This window comes from Ursus maritimus, unplaced genomic scaffold, assembly GCF_017311325.1.
Source record: "Ursus maritimus isolate PB19 unplaced genomic scaffold, ASM1731132v1 scaffold_2, whole genome shotgun sequence".
In the NCBI taxonomy this organism is placed as follows: Eukaryota; Metazoa; Chordata; class Mammalia; order Carnivora; family Ursidae; genus Ursus; species Ursus maritimus.
Window position 1 is genome coordinate 38,583,608 of NW_024424452.1, and position 18,085 is coordinate 38,601,692.

Here is an 18,085-nt window from a genome sequence, read left to right on the forward strand (position 1 = left end):
GGGCACCTCGGCCTGGGGGGTTAAGACACAGGACCAAGCATCCTGAGATCTGGCCCCAGTCCCGCGTCCCTGGGACTCCATCCCTGGGCCAGTTGCTAACATTCGTGAATCGTGAGATGGGGCTCAGGCACCTGCCCACAGGAGAGAAAGCTGGGTGGTGCTGGCAAGGTCCAGCGACGTCCAAGAACGATGAGTGGCCCCAGGGCCCCAGCACCTCCGTCAGGACACAGGAAGGCCAGAATCGGGCAGAGCCGTAGCCATGGGCCCAAGGAAAGGTTAGGCTGGACCTAGTACGTGACGACCCTGACGCCACCCCACACGCAGCAAATAAAGGCCACTCAAAAAGGGCAGTTTCTCAACTTTATTAGCCTGGAACTCCTCCCTGCCAGCCCCAGGGGCTGGTCCCTGGGCACAGTGAGCAGGATTGAGGTCAGACAGATTCAGCTCCCGGCCCCTGGCAGCACAGCACAACTGGTCCAGGGGTCAGCAGGTGCAAAAGTCCAAACGCTGGCACTTCAGGTGTGGCCGGCTCCCGGCCAGACTCAGGGTGAAGGACGGCCTGCTTCAGCGGCTAAATAGGGCTCTGTGGTCCTCTCCTGGTGAGGGGTGGGGGTCGTCCACCATGAGGCAGGGCTGGGTCCTGCACGGGCATCATTCCTTCCAAGGCAGCTAGGAGCAATTAGTGATTCTGGCCAGGAACTGCTGCGCCCACCACTCGTCCAGGTCAATGGGCACAAAGTCTGTGGGCAGAGTAGAAGGCTGGGCAGTGATGCTGCCTCCCAGACCAGTCAGTGTCTCTCCCTTTGAGCCAACCACAAGCCCCTCACCCAGACCCAAATGTAGCAAGCACTAGGAAGAAGCGGGTCAAGTTCAAGTGCCCTCCCCAATCCCCTAGGGCTAGAATCCAGCAGGGCCCAGGTCAGGGTTGGAGGGAGTGGAGGGGACTCCCTGAGAGCAGGGGAGGGCTCACTCTGCAGCCGGGGGTTGGGGGTCTTCTCCACGTACTGCACAGGCCTGGGCCCACTATCGCCAGCTGGGCCACTACCCAGCTGCTGTTCCACTTGCTGCCAAGCTGTGGGGAAAGGGCAGTCAGGCTGAGCCAGGCCCCTGGCATCCTGTCTCCCACCCAGGGCTTGGTAGCCACCCTGGACCCAAGCCAAGAACGGGAATAGGCAGCCCACTGGACAGTCACAGGACAAACAGGCACACAGCCTAGGAAGAGCCCGGTCCTCTATCTACTTTGAATCAGGTCACAGTGAGGAGGAGGAATAGGGGCCCGGGCCTCACCGTCGGGCCTCGACACTACCTTTGGACACAAACCGGACGTTTTCCTCATGGGCCAGCGTATAGGTCTCTTGGGTTCCCTCAAGGGATGGAGATGTGGCAGGGGGCCGCCGGCCATTCACCCGATTGAACACAAGCCTTGGCCCCGGACTGTGGAGGGGGGAGGAGCCGGTCAGCAACTATCCTAAGCCCAGATGATGCCTGGCAAAGCTCCAGGAGCAGCTTCAGGCCACACCCTCCATCCCCAGGCCAGGCCCAGCCTGGGCACTGCCTTGACCTTCAGGGTAGCTGCGTGCTGCAGTGGTGGCCGAGGAGGCCTCTCTCCTGCAGGCCCAAGCCGCCAGCAGCTCGATTCACACCTGCAGTCCCCAGCCCTGTGTCCCAGACCCCCAGCAGGGTTCCATGCTCAAGGCACACAGGCGCTCCTCCAAGGGTCTCTCGGGCACCCCTACTGCCACCTGCATCCCACCTCCCCAGGACCAGCCAGGCCTCCAGCAACCCACGTACAGATCTAAGCTACAACCAGATCACTCTGACCCAACCACAACTGGCCAGGCACAATTCTCGGCCATCTTCTCCCCCCACAGAAGCTTCTCCATCTCACCACTGTCCCCAGTGTGGAAGGACCCAGACAAGAAACAGGCAATCTTTGCCCTTCCCTCTTCCTGGCTGCCTCAGGCTCCATGGGGATGAGCCCTCAGTGATGGTGTGGCCAAAGAGCACTGAGTGGAGAAGTTGTGACTTCAACCCCAGCCCATCCCTGAAGGTCCCAGACAAGGCAACACTCCTGCCCATGGGGGTGGGAATGCTGAGTGAGGAGATGGCCCCCAGGTGCTGGAGCTCAGTCTGGTGGGCATGGGATGTCCAGGGAGCCACTGGGCCTGTCCCAGTCAGCGATCAGCGGGGCCCAAGGCAGTGATGGGCTGTCCTTGCTGGCAGCAGCTGGCCTAGCCCTGCACACACAAAGCCCAGGATGGGGCCGTGGAGGGAGCGGGGCCCGCACCTACAGCAGGAGGTGGGAGCCGGGAGTCCTGGGCTGCACGTGCCACTCCGCCAGGCACTCGCGGTCCCGCCGGCCTGCTCGCCTTCCTGGGCTCAGGTGCCCCACCGCCGCTCGGGGGTCCTCCTCGGCTGAGAGGGGCACTAAAATAAAGAGGAGTGTCTTGAGGGGCACCGGTCCCACCAGCTCCAGGCCAGCGAAGAAAATGTAGGGGTCAGGGCTCCTCCCAGGCCTGAGCTGCACCAACCAGAAAGTATGAACGTTTGTCCTCCACTTGGATAACCCCCTGTCTGCCACCCCTGCCCCCACAAGCCTGCAGACTCCAGGAAAGGGGAGGCTGGACAGCAAAGAAAGAAAACTGAGAAGGGAATTGCAGCCATGGGCTGTGGATCACAGGGACCAAGGCGGTGGCCTGACCAGGGCTGAGTGGGGGCCCTAGCAGGCAGGCCCACCTAACTCCCCCACCCCTTTGGGAGTTAGTTACGTAAGGGTGCTCCCCAGGCCCTCTGAAGAAAAGGGCGCTGGCTGCAGCGTGCACCATAGATGAAAGTCTTGCTGTGCCTGCTCCCACGGCTGCTGCCCGCGGGCACACTCCAGTGTCCCTGCTCAGCACGCACGCGGGCATCCTCGCACTGAGTCTCCTCTCTGACCCCCACGGTCAACCGCCCACCCATTGCCAGCCCAGGACCCTGTCCTCCAGAGGGAAGTGACCCGCCCAAAGTCACACGCTGTAAATGGGTGTTAGTTCCAGAACATGAGCTCACACCTGCGTGACCTCAAAGCCCACGACTCAGTGACACTCCCAGGCCACCTCCCCCACCTGCTTGCAGGACCATCCCGGGGCCACGGGGCGCCACTGTATCTTCTTCCTGACCAAGCATATCACCGCCACTGTTCTCTGCTGTCTATCTCACACTGGGAGCCAGAGCTGCTCAGAGGAACAGCCCCACGGCGGCCCAGAACCCCAGCCCACAGAATTAGCAGGTCAGACGTTTTGAGCACCTGCAGCGCACCAGGCGCACCAGGCGCGGAGGACGCGGCAGCGGCCCAGACACCCCATCTCTCGTGGCAGTCAGGGTGAGGGATGCTGGGTAGTAAAAAGGCACTACAGAGGAAAAAACAGGGAAGGATGGGTAGGAAGGCAGGTGGAGCCCTTTTGGAGGCTGGCCTCCCCCCAGAAGGTTCAGGAGAGGGGGTAGGGAGGACTCACTGGCAGCGCTGGCCTCCCAGCAGGGTCTTTTCGAGGTCACGGGGACTGGGAGGGGGCAGCTCTGGAAGAGGGAGTGACCTCAGAGGGAAGGGGGGGCCAGCACAGCCAGCACATGCTGTGCCGCTCACCACTCCCGGGTGCGCAGTAGGACCCACGGTCACACGGGACTGAGGCGGGCCAGGCTCGTCAGCACCCTCCTGACCAGGCAGGCTGTGGTGTGCCCAACTGGCTGAGGGCCAGCTGAGGGCGAAGGTGAGGCCTCCAGGGGGTTTTAATGGCTCTACGCGGTCTTTCCCATTTCCCTCCCCAGCACTCCCCAAACCTGCCACAGATGCACCCTGATTTCATCAGCAATGGGACTGTGTAGAGGAAGGTGAGAGGGTCCGGGGCACCCTGGACCACTATGCTCCCAGGTTATTTGCCTGGGGGACCTGTCGTGCCTATGCACCTATGTCCTGTTTACTCTTCTGGGCAGCAGGACAGCCGTGAGGGCAAAAGCTGAAATCACAAGGCAATATTATAACACAGCCTGGATCCCAGGAATTGCCCCCAAGGCCCTGCTCACCTGTCTCCCAGGACACACCTGTGGTTGGCCTAGAACGCTTTCATCACTAGGAAGTGGCCTCACAATGTCAACATGCCCCCAGCAGAAGCCCCTCCACCCCCCCAGGGAAGGGCCGCAGCCCAGAAAGATCCCCACAGGCTGCCCCCTCCTGGCAGGCCCCCATCACCTGCACCCTCAGAGCTGCCTCAGGGGGTCCTGAGTCAGCCACCCTGCTTCTCTGCGGCCCCTACCCAAAGCCTAGCCCAGGAGGCCTCAGGCTTTTGTGCACTTGGAAGAAAGCCCCGGGTCCAGGAAACGTATAGAATAAAAGAAACCAAAGGCTCAGCTCTGGAAGATGGGGGGGGGGGGCGGTCAAGGTCATGTCGAGGCCAAATTGGGCAGGACTGAGATTCCTGTGGGACAGGCGTGGGGCACTGGCAAAACTGCTGGTCAGGAAAGGCGGGCAACTGCAGGTTCCGGCAAGGCCTGAGCATCTGTGGGAGTCCTCCAGTGCCCAGCCAGGGTGTTTTGGGTGAAGCGCGCAGGAGAGCAGCGGCCTGGAAGGGCCAGAAGAACCACGTGCGCTTTCTCCCCCAGCCCGCTCTGCAAGGACGGGGCTAGCGGCCTCCCGCCGGGGCCGGAGCCAGGAGGCCTTGCGGGCCAGCGCCCTAGGATAGTTTGCTCCCGCCTTCCTGGGCAGCTCGCCTCAAACCTTGGCCTCGCCGCCCAAGGTCGCCCGGGGCATCTGAGTCAGCCGCGTGGAGCTCCTACGATCCAGGAGCTGGTCAGCTTCCTCCCCACTCGGGCTCCGCCAAGGTCCCACAGGGGCAGAGTGGGAGAGGGGTTCGTGCACATCCGGCCTAGCCGCCGCCCGCCGACCCTGCCAGGTGGCAGGTGAGCCGGAGGCGCGGAGCCGCGGAGGCCAGAGCGGCCCGCGCGGGCGGGGTCAAATGCCCCGCCCCCGCGCCCGCCCCGAGCATGTGGCCGGGTCTCCGCGAACCTTCCCCAAGGTCAACCTCTCGGTCCCGCGGCCGCCAGCGGCCGGCCCGCGCGTCTCACCTCGAAAGGGGCCAGGGTCCCGGCGGCTGCGCCCGCGGGGGCGGTGGGGTCGGCGGCGCGGGCTGCCGGCATTTCAGGAGCTCGCCGAGCCGGCTCTCCACCTGCTGCTGCGAGGGACCTGCGGGCACGGGGCGCGTCAGCCGCCGCCGCCGCCGCGCCTGGGCAGTCACTGCGCGGACCCTCCCCCCGGCGGCCCTGCCCGCCTCCCGCCCCGCGCACCTGTGCGGCGCTGCGCGACCAGCTTGCTGGGCCCCTTGGTGATGGTGTACATGGTGCGGAGGGGCCGGCCGCCCGCGCGCTCACCGGGACGCACACCCTGCCCTGCCCTCCGCCCGGGCTCGCACTCGGCGGGGGCCCAGGGCGCGGCCCCTTTAACGGGCGGCCGGGCGCGGCGGGCAGGGGGCGGGCCGCTACACGCCCCCGGCCCTTAAAGGGCCCGCGCGAAAGGGCCGGCCTCGGGGCACGCGGCGGAGGTGGGGCTCCGGCCGTTGGCGAGACTGGCCGCGGCCCGCAGCCACCAGCGCCCCACCCCACACGGCCCAAGGCCAAGGCGGAGGAGGAGGCCTAGGGCCTGGGACGGCCTTCCACCGCGGGAAGGCCAGGTGAGCCGCGGGGGCGGGGGTGCGCCGGGGGCGCTCTGTGCGGACCCTGCAAGCAAGGCAAGGCCGTTCCCACTCAAGTTGGGGAGCTTCAGCCAAGGTGCCTGGGTGGGCCTGGGCCAGCCTGAGGGGTCATTGTTGGCCTGGGTCTTGGGACCGAGGGCCCAGAGACCAGAAAAAGTGGGTTTGGTCAGCAACCTGGCTCCCTGGGAATCTCCCACCCCGTGGGACAGGAATAGTGGGTGCAGTCTGCTCCCTGACCGAGCCTCCCATGCCACGGTGTACCCCCAGCTCCAGGGACCGGAGGCCCCCTTCAGTCTAGGAGCAGCGTGGGGGTGGGATCTTGGGGAGAGAGAAGGTGGGTGAGTGAGGATGCCCGGTTTGCCTGTTTCATCCCAATTGGAGGGGGGCAGTTACCTCCCACCCGCACCTCCAACTCAGGTGGCCTGCCTCCACCCCCAGGGTTCCTTCCTAAGAAATACAGAGGAGTGTGGGTTACTGCCGGCTCACGGGCTGCTCAGGGGCTTTCCCCACCGCTGCCCAGGCCGTGGGAGAGGAAGCGTGGCACTCTGGGGTCTGTGAGCCTCACCACCCGGAGGGCTCAACATAAGGCTCCCTCGTCCTCCGTTTGGTTGAGTTCAATCCTTAGCATCCTCCCACCCAAGAAAACACTGCCCAGAGTCGTCCAGGATTCAGCCCCCGAGGCTTATATGGCCACTGCAGGGCTCACATGCTGTTCCCACAAATATTTGAGGAAGCTCAGTCCAGCAGGCACTAGGGCCTGGGGTGTCCACTGGGGCCTTTGTCTAGGAGTCGCCGCCCCCAAAGGGCCAGGGGACTTACCTCGGCAGTGGCCCAGTGGGCTCCTGGAACAAAGGCAGCCCAGCTCCCCCGACACGACACCTCACTTTCGGAGCAGACCTGAAGCCTCTCCACCCAGGCAGAGCGCACAACATTGAGGGGGGTGAGGGGAAGCACCTGTTGGGGTGTGACAGCAGGAGGAACTCTCACCCCACCTGCTCTGTGCAGTGTCCCTCTCCAGCTACCCCATGTGCCTTTGTGGGTGGTAGGAGGGAGCCAGGCCTGCTCAGGTACTCTTAAAGAAGTTTGCCTCCCAGGGGCCCCCTCCCCAGCTTTCTCCTCCGCAGGGTGGGCTGGGCTGGGTCAGACCTGTGATCCTGAGAGGGGAGAGACGAGGTCCACCCCAGGCAAGAGCATGTCCATGGAGTCCAGGCCTGGGCAAGCCCCCCCCCCAGCCCAGCTGGCCCCTCCCCAGCCCCCATGCCCCCTACAGTGTCTGTCCTTTGTCCCTCCTCACAGCAGCATGAAGGCCAGCCTGTGCTCACATGCTGCAGAGATGGCACAGGGTGCGGGGGGCCGAGGCCCTGGTGCGGGGAGCACGGGCCCCCAAGCTTACACAGACTGAGAGCCCCTCCCTTGGGCACACCCCTCCAGCCTGCATGGACAAGGCCCCTGGATGGGCGCACAGGCCCAGCCTTTGCTTAAGCTCTCTGAAAACTAAGGCCTTGAAGCCCTAACGTTCAAGCCCTGCCCACAGGCCTTGTTTAAGGTCAAAGGTTGGGTCCCCTCAAGCCTCTGGGGAGAAGCAGCTGAGGACAGATGATCCTGACAGGTGGGAGGGGAGAAGGTGCGGGACCAGCGGGGTGGGGGTGGGGGGTGTGAGGGAGAGCCCAGTGGCCCCCAGGATAGCTGAAGGAGGAGGAAGGCCAGATGGTGGGGGGCAGGCAGTGAAGCCCCCTGCACCCGTGGGGAGGCCTTGCCAGCCTCACTGCTCCCAGGACACACCGTGGCCCCAACCTCACTGACCTTCCCCTGTGCTACAGGTCCTGAAGCCCCTGCAGGGGGTCAGTCACCTACCCTGTTGTTGGAGACCTATCCCCAAGCTGGAGAGGGCAGTTGGACCCAAGGGAGGGGCCTCACTCAGTTTGCAGACAAAAATGGCTGTCTGGGGAAGAAAAGGCCTTCACTTCACAGACCCTAATCGTCGTAATAAAAGCAAATAGTATTTTTCTTTCAAAGATTGTAACTACAATACTAAAACTTCGTCTGAAAGAGAAGGAAGCGTGTTTTCAGTCATTCTCAATAACTTTCTCCGTCTGAAATCCGTGCCCTCACCAGCGCACATTGGAGGATGGGCTGCTGCCAGTGGAGAGGTGGCTAGCAGACCCCCCAGGAAAGGTGCTGGCTGGGTGCTTGCAGCCACCAGCGGCTGGAGACGGAGAGGAGCCATCTTCCTCTACAGCCTCTGGAGGGAGCAGACCATCTTTACCTGGGCCTTGGGACCTCCAGAAGCATGGGAAAATACGTGCCTGTTGTTTTAAGCCACTAATTTTGGGGTCACTTGTTAGAGCAGCTCTAGGAAGCCAGTGTATCAGGGGAAGTGGTGGCGGATGACTGGACAGGAGGGGAAGTGCCCAGGGCATGGCGAAGGGCTGGGGAGGAAGCCTGCACCCCCATCGGGGGGTCTCTTGTCCGCTCAGGGCTCTCTGGCCACTAGAGATTTTATCACGTGCATAAACACTCATTTGGAAAGGTGGCCCGGGCCAAGGTACCTTCCACACAGTGCGTGAGAAGCTCGAGAGAGTTTCCTGGGAGCTGAATTCCGCCCCAGGAGACGAAACGTGAGGAGGCCCCAGTGAGCACAGGCCGTGGCAGGGGACAGACACTCCCAGGGGTCCACTGTTCAGCATCACTGGGGGCCCTGGACCCTCCCAGAGTCTGACACACAACCATGACTTTGCAGAAAATGTGTTCAAACGTGTACACAGAGGCATTCACATGTGCGCATACATACTCGCACACACTCGTGCACACCTTGTGGCAAAGGCCGCGGTCAGCCTTCTCTGACTCTGAGCTTGGTGAGCACAGAGTGCAGGGGTAGCTCCTACAGCGTCCAGCCCAGAGTGACGGATGTGGCAGGTGGATACTGATGGGGGAAACAAGGGCAGAAGAGAAATTATGACATTTCCTTAACTACCTGCAGCATGTTGACAAGTCCTCAAAACAGGCAGAGTGACATTCCTCTAAGGTCTCAACTGCCCTGATGTTGACACTCTGCTAAGGGCAAAAAGCCATCCTAGCCTGACCCCCACACCCCAGGATCCTGTAAGTTTACTTGAACATAAAAAAATTCCTTTGGAAACTTCCCTTCTCTCTACCCCTGCCCCAGGATGTTGGCAAGCATCCCCCAAGCGTATGACCCACCGATATACATCTGAAGGGTCTCGTGACTGAGAGTTTATTAGATGGTAATAAATGACCTTTTCCTAATAATAGGTAGCACCCTCAAGGTCCTGGGATTGAGTCCCACTGCTTCTCCCTCTCCGTGCTGCTCCCCTGCTTGTACATGCTATGTCAAATAAAATCTTAAAAAACAAACAAAAAAACAGTATATAATGGGCCGCTCCTCATGACCCCCGTGCAGCTCTTTCTGCCCATGGGTCCCCCGTCCCTGTGCTTTCATAAAACCACCTTTTTGCACCAAGGACATCTCAAGAATTATTTCTTGGCCGTTGGCTTCGAACCCTAACATCTTTCCTACATCAGGTATCACCCTAAGGGCAAGTACTGTTATATGGAAGACACTGCTGGGTATTTGGGCAGTTTCTGAAGCTGGGCCATATGACCTGGAGGAAGCAGGGAGACTGGTCAGTCTGGTTTCTTGCCTTTTACAGAACATGTGGTGTAAAGGAAAACACCTGCAACACTTTATACCAAAGTGTCCCACAGTGTAACTCAGTTCTGACACTATCTGCCCGGCATGGGTGCAGACCCCCCCAAGGCTGAGGGCCCGGTCCCACAAGACCGCCCCCACTCCAGATGGCATTCACACGCCCAGGCTGTCAGCAGCCGTAAGTCAGGGTTCTCATGACCCCCTTCTCGAGCACCGTGGTTTGCTGTAACGGCTCACAGAACTCAGGGAAACACCTTACTTATGGTTACTGGTTCATCATCAAGGATATGACTCGGGAACAGCAGATGAAAGACACCCACAGGAGGGGTGTGGGGGGGTGGGGGGGCAGGGAAGGAGCACGGAGCTGCCAGCCCCTGCCCCCTGTCCCGGAGCGCCCCCCTCCCCCTCCCGGCACCTCCGTGTAGCCGGAGGCTCCCGAACCCCTTCACTTCGGGTTTTCAGGGAGGCCGGTTCCACAGGCGCGGTGGATTAGACGGTCGGTGGTCGGTGTTGGGCTCGGTCTGCGGCCTTAGTCACACGTCGGGGCCCCTGGCCACCAGCCCCCAAGCTCCAGGAGTCACCCGGTTGGTGTGAACCCAGCTATGGCTGAAGGGGCTTGTTAGGAACCACAGCAGATGCTCCTCTCAGCCCCGCACGTGGAACAAGGCAGAAAATGCCCAGCTCGGCCGCAAACCAGGTGGAGGGAGGCAGAAGGTGACTGAGGCCAGAGAAGCTCTGGGCTGCGAACCAGAGAGCCCGTGGAAGGGCGGCCACGTGCAGAATGCCAGTGGGGCCGCCTGGAGGGGGAGGCCGCCGACCGAGGGGCACTTTCCCGGGGGACCTGTCGACAGCGGCCAACTCGGTATCACTTGCCCACCCTAAGCTGCGAGACTGCCCTCCTCGCCGACCCAACCCACCTCCCGGCCCGGCCACGACGATCCCAGGGGAAGCCTGGTCGGGGCCATCCTCCGAGCCCTGCCCAGCCAGGGTGACGTCGGGTATGGGGGTCTCCCTCGTGAAAAAGTGCCAACAAAGGAGATAAGCCAGCCCGCTGCAGCACAGGGCCCCTGGGAGGCAGCCCTTGCACACCACACAGAAGGCTCCGGCTGCATTCAGGCCTCACCGACCCCCTCGCACCGTCCCCGAACCCGGCCAGCGCTGCTGTCTGGGCGTCACAGTAAAGCCCTGAGCGTCCCAGGATCCCAGGCCCCGCAGGAGCCCCGCCCAGCCAGGAAGGCCCGCCCCCGCGGAACCCTGCCGTAGCCACGCCCCGCCGGCTCCGGACGCCCCCGGTTGCCATGGTTTCCAAGGCGCAGGCGCAAATCGTCCCCCCCACCCCCCCCACCGTCCCTTAGGCTCGCTCCGTCCACTCTAGCGCTGGGGGCCCAAGCGACACCCCGAGACTCCCCCCGTCCCCCTTCACGCGGACCCGGCCAATCCCGGGGTTCCCACCTCAACCCGCCAGTCGGCTGCGGGACGCTGGGGCCAGCGTCACCCTAGGAGCGGCGCGCATGCACTAAGGCGTTTTTGCGCGCGAGGAGGTTGCGTCACAGTCCCTTAAATCTCGCGAGCGGCCAAGTCGCCAACAGCGCCGCTGGTGTAGTGGTATCATGCAAGATTCCCATTCTTGCGACCCGGGTTCGATTCCCGGGCGGCGCAAGCACCACTTTTCATTTTCCCCATCTCAACAAACTAACTCTCGCTAATGACACCGATTTCAAAAGGAAAGAAAACCAGAAACGAGCAAAAACCAGAAACGAGCAAACACCCGTTCCGGAGCAACGCGGATAAGGCAATTTCAGAGACTAAAAGATTGACAAGCTCTATGAAAATGCCGGAGCGGCCATGAGCCACTGGGTACTGAGCTGACGGTCACCTGTAAGCCAGCGACCCCAACTTAACCGACCAGTGCCCCGCGGGGGTTGTCGCTCCCGCGCCTCCTGCGGCTGCAGGCGCTTTAAACTCCCAGCCCACCCCGCGGCGCCGGACTACAACTCCCGGAGGGCTTCGCGGCGCCGGACTACAACTCCCGGCGGGCCGCGCGGCGTCGACCTACGGCTCCTGGTGGGTCTCGCAGAGACCGACTGCGGCTACCGGCTGGTCGGCTGAGCTGCTGAGATGCTGGTGGCGGCGGCGGCCGAGCGGAACAAGGAGCCCATCCTCCGCGTGCTGCGGCAGTACATGGACCCGGCCCAGCGCGGCGTCCGCGTGCTCGAGGTGGCTTCGGGCTCCGGCCAGCACACAGCCCACTTCGCGCGGGCCTTCCCCCACGCCGAGTGGCAGCCGTCCGACGTAGACCAGCGCTGCCTGGACAGGTGCGACCCCGGCTGGTGAGAGTGGGCGGGGAGCGGGGGCAGGCGGAGCAGGCGGAGCAGGGCCTGTGCCGCTGTCCCGACTCCCCACGCCGCAGGGACCCCGCTCAGCTCCCCCCCCGCGTGCTGTCCTTCTGCAGCATCTCGGCCACCACTCAGGCCCAGGGGCTGTCCAACGTGAAGGCCCCGCTGTACCTGGACGTGACCTGGGACTGGGAGCACTGGGGCGGGATCCTGCCCCAGTCGCTGGACCTGCTTCTCTGCATCAACATGGTCCACATCAGCCCGCTGAACTGCACCGAGGTCTGTGGGCGCGCGGGCGAGCTACCGCCTCGCGTGCAGCAGGAGGGGGCGGCGTGGCAGGTTTGCCCCACATCCCAAATGGCCAGGCTGGGTGTCTGGCCGCTAGCTGAGGGCGTTTTCCTCACTGACCTCCTGCTTCCTCCCTCCCCAGGGGCTCTTCAGAGCAGCGGGACATCTGCTCAAACCCAAGGCGCTGCTGATCACCTATGGGGTGAGTGCTTCTGCCAGACAGGACGGGCCTCCCCTGGCAGGGCAGACCTGATCCCAGCCAGTCTTGCTGTGTCCTACTTTCTGCACTCCCTCCTTCTGGTTTCAGTGCTTTCAGTTGCCTTTTCCCCTCACTACCCATCATCATAAAACTGCACCCAGGGTCTTCCTACCAGTCTCCCTGCAATCCCCTGGCTCATCAGTTGGTCCTCAGCTGTTCCCCATCTTGGGGGCAGAGAGGGGTGTGTCCTTTTCATTCTCTGGGTGCCAGCCTGCAAGACTGCCTATGTGTCGACTGAAGCATGGCTGACCCCGTGTCTGTGGGTGGCGGGCAGAGCCGTGTCCCCCGTCTCCGCAGCCTTATGCCGTCAATGGGAAGATCACTCCGCAGAGTAACGTGGATTTTGATCTAACTCTTAGATGCAGGTCAGAGCCGGATAGGTGGGGGGCCTGGCTGGGAGGGCAGGTGGGCTGGGGGACTGCCCCGAGCCACAACTCCACCTTCTCCTCCACCTTCCTCCTTACTGCAGGAACCCTGAGTGGGGGCTGCGGGACACAGCCCTCCTGGAGGACCTGGGCCAAGCCAGTGGCCTGCTCCTGGAGAGGATGGTAGGTGGGAAGGGCTGGGGGCACAGGCGACTTCCCTGGGGACCAGGTCAGCTGCAGCCAACGCCTCTCCCCTAGGTGGACATGCCGGCCAACAACAAGTGCCTGATATTCCGGAAAGAGTAACTTCCTCCTGTTTTCGCATGTTTGTGTCTCCAACAAGACCCTTTCTGGAACAAACCAGATGTCAGCCCCTGCCTCCCAGGGCTGGGCCAGGAGGTCTGGCCTTGCCCAGTCTGGGGGCTCTTGGCTGATGGCCACAGGGCTGCTTAGAACCTAGGAATAAATTGTTTTGTGCTGCTCGTTGCTGGTGTCAACCGTGCCTCCTTCTGGGACCACTCAGCGGGCAGACTGTGTCTCCAAGGGTTCTGTACTAGGGGCAGGAGAGGTCTGGCCTGTGAGGTCAGGGCTTGGCGCCCTCCCGGACCGTGCTGCTCTGCTGAGGGGACAGAGGAGGGAGGGAGAATTCAGGCCCTGCTGATTGAGCTGGCTGCCGGGCTCTCGTGCCACCCGAGGTGGACCCTGTCTCAGGCTGCTCATGGCTTGTGTCCCTGCAGGAAAACGGGAGGTCCCTAAGGAGGGAACTTGAACTGGAGCCCATGCTCCAATGTGGTAGGGTACCAGCTAGGGGTCCCCCCCGAGGAGGTCCAACACCTGTAGGCCTCGAGGTTGGGGAAAGGCTGGCCTTTATTCAGAGGGACAGGAAGGCAGGGTGGGGTTAGTCCTGGAAGCGGTTCAGCAGCTCACAGGCCTTCTTCTCCAGCAGCTCGGAGATCTTTTTGACACGCTTCTCACTCGCGGCACGGACGTAGCTGCCGGCATCCAGCACGGCCACGCCGTCTCGCACCTCACCCATGATGACCAGCGGGCCGTCGCCAGCCGTCACGTTGGGGCAGGGGCAGGTCCAGTCCATGCCACTCAGGGTCACCTCCAGGTACTTGGTGCCCAAGAACCTGAGGCCCATCTTGTCGTCCTTGAGCACCTCGTCCAGGGCTACGCGGGCGATGCCGCCCCCCCCCACCTCGGGCTCCTCCAGCACCTCAGTGAGCCGCCCCACGATGGCGAAGTCGCTGCGGCACAGGCTCAGCACCAACTTGCTCCTGAGGCGGCAGGCCCGACAGGGCGGCGTGCGCGGCACGGGGCAGGCGTCCTCGCAGCTCGCACGGCTTTCGAAGTTGTTGCCGTTGCCCTCGCAGCCCCCATATACAAAGGGGTGGCACTGCTGCAGCAGCGGGCTGTAGGCCCAGCGCGGCTCCCAGCCCTGGCAGCGGCCCTGCACGGCCGGCAGCACGCAGGCGTCGCCGGGGCCCCGGGCGCAGGCCTGCTGGCACGCCTCATAGGTCTCAAAGCCCCGGCTGCCACCCTCGCAGCTGCAAACAGGGAAGGTCATGCAGCCTCCCCGCTGCGGGTCGAAGTGCCAGAGGACCAGGCCGGAGGGCGTGCTGGTGCAGGCCTGCAGGTCAGGCAGGCACTCGGCCGGGTCGGGGGGAGTGGACGCCCTGTCCCCTGCCGACTCCCGCTGGACCACAGAGAGCGGGAAGTCGGCCCGCAGCAGGCCGGCGGCGTTGCGTGCGGTGCACGTGTAGAGGCCCGCGTCCTCAGGTCGGGCGTTGTAAAGCACCAGCTGCCCGATGCTGGTGACCACCATGTTGCCATACATCTGGTCTGGCCGCATGATTAGGGTCTCCCGCTGGTCGCTCTGCTTCTCCCAGGTCACGGCTGGGGGCGGGCGGCCACTGACATCGCAGTGGAGGCTGGCTGTGCCCCCCACGTACACGGCCTGCGGGGCGGGGCTGCTGTAGAGGGCAGGCGGCATCGGGGCGTCCCCGGGCGTGGGGCGGGCCGTGGTCTCCGGGGGCCCGGGGCTGCTGGGAGGCCAGCTGAGGACGTGCTTGCAGGGCACCACGTGCAGACGGAGGCCGCGCAGGCAGGCCTCCGCGTCCATGTAGCAGCGGTTGTAGTAGGTGAGGCCGTCTGAGGCACAGGTGAAGCTGGGCTCCTTCTCACAGCGGTCCCGGCAGCGGCACACGGGCTGCCCGTCCCATATGTCGCAGTCGGAGCCCTGCTGAGGGCACGTGAAGCCCTCGCATGAGGCCAGCAGCGTGGGCACGGCTGGGCCGCCCTCGGGGAAGCGTGCCGCCACACAGCTCTGCAGCCCGCACACGTTGGTACAGCACTTCTCGGCGGCCTCGCAGTCCTGGGGAGTGGGGAGCCGCTCAGTGGGCACCCTAGCTCCGCTTGTCCAGAGGGAGCTGAGCCCCTGCCGCCCCGCCCCGAACCCGTCTCCCCTGGGGAAAGCTGAACGTGTTTGCAGAAATTTCTTTCCCAGTGTGTCACGTCACTGAAGCTCACGGAATCCTCAGATCCTCGCCCCCCAGAGCAAGTTTCATCATACGGACAAGGAAACCAAGGCCCAGGGAAGGGGGCCACATACAGTGTGCTCAAGGCCACTGCAGGGGGTGCTGGGCAGGGCTGCAGGGCAGATGTCCACGTGCGGCCCTCTGCCTTGCTAGTCCTCAGAACTGGTCCTAGGGTGGGGGTAGGCAGGTTTGGGGAGCGAGAAGGGGGCTCTTAATCCTCAGACCTATGAAGGAGAAGACTGGGGGTGTCCCCTGGGAGCCTCATACACGGTACAGCTTTTAAAACCCCAGCGGTGGAGTGTGGGGGCCTGAGGAGGAAGCTGACTCCAGGACTGGGGCCGCAGGGCAGCTCCTGGGGTCCCCCTCTGTGGGCAAGGCCTGGCCGCCGGAGCAGGGCTGGGCTTCCCCTGGACTCGCCAAGCCTCCGAGTTGCCCTGAGCACCCCATGTTGTCTGACCCCCAACCAGGGCTGGTGGGGACGCTGCCTGTGCTTACCTGGTCCCCGACGCACTCACGCTCACAGGTGCTCTGGGCATCCACCCACAGGTTGGGGCTGAGCTGGTTGGGGCACACGCCTGGATGGCTTCTGGGTCCTGGTGGCAGGCCGGCCCCCAAGGTCAGCCCAACCACGAGGAGCAGCAGGAGTGGCCTCGGGGCCAGCATGGGGACCGCCGGGCCAGGGGGCGGGGGATGTGACCACCAGTCCCTCCTCAGGCCCTGCCTAGCCTCCCAGCTGAAGGCATCTACCTTTCCAGGCCTGCAGTCGCTGCCCCTGCCCTCGGGCCCCCAACCGAACCCCGAGGCTCTCCCCTGGCCCCCAAGGTCCGAGCCCACAGCAGATGCTTCGGTTCCAGTGCGAGGGGCTGGGTAGGTTCCAGGCTTCTCCCAGCTCTGAGTCTGTGCATGTGGCGCCGGCCCCTCCCCTGCCTGGCCCCTCCGTGGTCAGCGCAGGGCAGGGGGTGGGGAGGGGAGGAGGGCTGGGGAGGGGCCAAGGCCCAGGAGCACAGAAGACACTGGCCACGAGGGTCACCGAGGGGCGGAGAAGGGCCAGAGAAGGGCCAGAGAAGGGCTGGCTCTGGCGGGGGAGGGGACTCTGTAATTGGAGCCCCTCCTCCCTCTAGGCACTGGGCTGGGGACGGAAGGGCCCAGGGATCAAAGCTGCCTCTCAGACCTTCCCAGCTCAGGTCAGAGGAGGGGGCTGGGCTGGCCTACCCCCTCTGGCTCCCCAACCTGCCCCAGCTGTCCCAGGGCTTGGATCTCCCCCAGGCAGGTCCAGACCAGCCCCTTACCTAGACTCACCACCTCCAGCGAGACAGAGGCACAGGGGCTCTGTGTTCAGCCCTGCAACAAGTAGGTGGTACGTTCCCTTCTCAGGAAAAAAATCTCACAACCTTCTCCGTGATCCTTCTTAGGGTCACAACCTGCCAGCTGGTCTTGGGGTCAAATTGAAACCCTATCTGCTAGAGGGGAGGCCTCCGGTGACCCACAGCTGATGGGGGTTGGGGAGACTGATGCAGGGCAGGGCTTTGCATTTCTAGAGCACCCCCCAGCATGGCTCCCGGTCCAGGCTCTTCCACGACTGGGCGAGGCAGGTACCAAAGAATTGAGGTCCCAGAAGGCTCAGCAGCGAGGAAACCGTGCTGGCCGGTCCAGCCACCCATCACACAGGCAGCAAACACTGGAAATGGGGCTGGTGGGACCGAGGAACGGAGTGTGTTTACTTGGACTGACTTGAATTTCAGTCGCTGTGGCCCCATGCCACACAGTCCCGAGAGGCCAAGGTCACCTAAAAAGCACCCTGGAAACAGGGAGTTTCCAGGGAGCTGCACAAGCCCCTGGGAGGAGGGGCCTTCCCTCCGGGNNNNGGGGGGGGGGGGAGTGGAAGCCCCTCCTTGGCAGGGCTGGCAGGGAGATCTAATGCAGCAACAGGACAAAGCCACTGGAGTCCACCCTTCCAAACCCTTCCCAGGGGCCTGAGGCCCCAGGAGCATCTGCTCTGAGACCCGATGGAAAACGTCCCGTGGCCCTGCGTCTGACCTTCCGACCTGGGAGGCAGGGTAATAAAAGCCTTGCCTGGTCAGAGTGAGACCAAGGGGCACCCCAGACGCAGAGACCGCATCCAGGGGGACCATGGTTATGTGGGGTCCAGGCCCAGGACAGTCCCTCAGAGGTGCAGCCCGACGCCTGGGTCCCCAAATGGTGGGAGTAGGGAGGCTCTTCGGAGGGGTTCCCCACCCCCAGTGCCCACCACACCCCTGGACTGAGGACTGAGCTCGCACACTGTGTCAGCAGGTGGCTCTCCCACCCCAGGCCCCGGTCTGGGTCCGGGAGGCTGTGCTGAGTCATGGCAGGCGGTAACCCCCCTGCATCTCTGGCTCAGTGCCCACCACCCTCGGGCAGCACAACCAACGTGGCAGTCAGGCCACAAGACACGGTCATAGTGGGGGGCTTGGGGCGTCCCAGGTTCCACCCCCGAAGACAGCAGGGAGGTGGCGGTCTCTGGAGCGCGGAGGGCTGCCTGTCAGGCCCACCGAGAAGCGCCCTGCACGTGGCTGGACCGAGGGGGCCGCTGCAGCCAGGCTCCACCCTCGCAGCCAGGACCGGCACCAGCCATGGAGGCCGCAGACAGAGGGGTCTGCGCAGCAGCACCGGGCCCACCCCGCCACGCCACCCCCGCCTGCCACTTGGCCAGCCACAACCAGAGGCTTTCATGGATATAAAACGCAGCCTGGCAATCAGAGCTGAATTACGTTTACTGTACAAAGAAAGGAAAACCGTCCAAAACGAGCCCAGGAATGGTGTGTCAGACAGCAGCGAAAGGGTAGTGTTGATAAAGTGAACGTAGGACTGTCCACATCCTCAAAACAAAGTCTGTGACTGGGTTCAAAGTCCAAAGAAGCCCCCCCC

The 18,085-nt window shown here is 63.5% G+C and overlaps 3 protein-coding genes and 1 non-coding gene across 7 annotated transcripts; 2 read left to right on the forward strand and 2 right to left on the reverse strand.

The window, feature by feature from the left end:
* Positions 1–347: 347 nt before the first annotated feature.
* MCRIP2 (MAPK regulated corepressor interacting protein 2) lies at positions 348–6,777 on the reverse strand. 3 transcript variants are annotated; one of them, XM_040635624.1, is made up of 5 exons: positions 5,317–5,437; positions 5,098–5,215; positions 1,307–1,434; positions 1,006–1,072; positions 348–740 (listed from the first exon to the last, which is right to left on the reverse strand). In XM_040635624.1, exons 1-5 carry the CDS (start codon positions 5,366–5,368, stop codon positions 725–727), a joined length of 381 nt encoding a protein of 126 aa, XP_040491558.1. In that variant the 5' UTR covers positions 5,369–5,437; the 3' UTR covers positions 348–724. The 3 variants fall into 3 exon arrangements, with proteins under 3 accessions (XP_040491558.1, XP_040491556.1, XP_040491557.1); XM_040635622.1 differs by having other exon boundaries at positions 971–1,072; XM_040635623.1 differs by lacking the exons at positions 1,006–1,072; positions 1,307–1,434; positions 5,317–5,437 and adding an exon at positions 6,540–6,777.
* Positions 6,778–10,978: 4,201 nt separating this feature from the next.
* TRNAG-CCC lies at positions 10,979–11,049 on the forward strand. The gene has a single exon. It is a non-coding gene; the product is annotated as a tRNA-Gly (tRNA).
* A 364-nt stretch (positions 11,050–11,413) lies between these two features.
* On the forward strand, positions 11,414–13,121 carry METTL26 (methyltransferase like 26). 2 transcript variants are annotated; one of them, XR_005836167.1, is made up of 6 exons: positions 11,414–11,705; positions 11,843–12,005; positions 12,157–12,216; positions 12,548–12,638; positions 12,743–12,821; positions 12,897–12,958. XR_005836167.1 is itself a non-coding variant. In XM_040635625.1 (6 exons), exons 1-6 carry the CDS (start codon positions 11,509–11,511, stop codon positions 12,942–12,944), a joined length of 615 nt encoding a protein of 204 aa, XP_040491559.1. In that variant the 5' UTR covers positions 11,414–11,508; the 3' UTR covers positions 12,945–13,121. The 2 variants fall into 2 exon arrangements, 1 of the variants encoding a protein (XP_040491559.1); XM_040635625.1 differs by having other exon boundaries at positions 12,571–12,638; positions 12,897–13,121.
* A 366-nt stretch (positions 13,122–13,487) lies between these two features.
* Positions 13,488–15,841, reverse strand: WFIKKN1 (WAP, follistatin/kazal, immunoglobulin, kunitz and netrin domain containing 1). The gene is made up of 2 exons (XM_040634558.1): positions 15,674–15,841; positions 13,488–15,015 (listed from the first exon to the last, which is right to left on the reverse strand). Exons 1-2 carry the CDS (start codon positions 15,839–15,841, stop codon positions 13,537–13,539), a joined length of 1,647 nt encoding a protein of 548 aa, XP_040490492.1. The 3' UTR covers positions 13,488–13,536.
* Positions 15,842–18,085: the final 2,244 nt, after the last annotated feature.

What these genes read in the sequence shown, in the direction of transcription:
- MCRIP2 (XM_040635622.1), bottom strand. Translation starts at nt 5,368, where the DNA reads ATGTACACCATCACCAAGGGGCCCAGCAAGCTGGTCGCGCAGCGCCGC. An exon ending in GGTCGCGCAGCGCCGCACAG is followed by an intron (nt 5,216 to 5,316) that starts GTGCGCGGGGCG and finishes CCGTGCCCGCAG; the next exon opens with GTCCCTCGCAGCAGCAGGTG. An exon ending in GGACCCTGGCCCCTTTCGAG is followed by an intron (nt 1,435 to 5,097) that starts GTGAGACGCGCG and finishes CCCCCTCCACAG; the next exon opens with TCCGGGGCCAAGGCTTGTGT.
- METTL26 (XM_040635625.1), top strand. Translation starts at nt 11,509, where the DNA reads ATGCTGGTGGCGGCGGCGGCCGAGCGGAACAAGGAGCCCATCCTCCGC. An exon ending in GCCCGCTGAACTGCACCGAG is followed by an intron (nt 12,006 to 12,156) that starts GTCTGTGGGCGC and finishes CTCCCTCCCCAG; the next exon opens with GGGCTCTTCAGAGCAGCGGG. An exon ending in GCCTGCTCCTGGAGAGGATG is followed by an intron (nt 12,822 to 12,896) that starts GTAGGTGGGAAG and finishes CCTCTCCCCTAG; the next exon opens with GTGGACATGCCGGCCAACAA.
- WFIKKN1 (XM_040634558.1), bottom strand. Translation starts at nt 15,841, where the DNA reads ATGCTGGCCCCGAGGCCACTCCTGCTGCTCCTCGTGGTTGGGCTGACC. An exon ending in GTGAGTGCGTCGGGGACCAG is followed by an intron (nt 15,016 to 15,673) that starts GTAAGCACAGGC and finishes CCCACTCCCCAG; the next exon opens with GACTGCGAGGCCGCCGAGAA.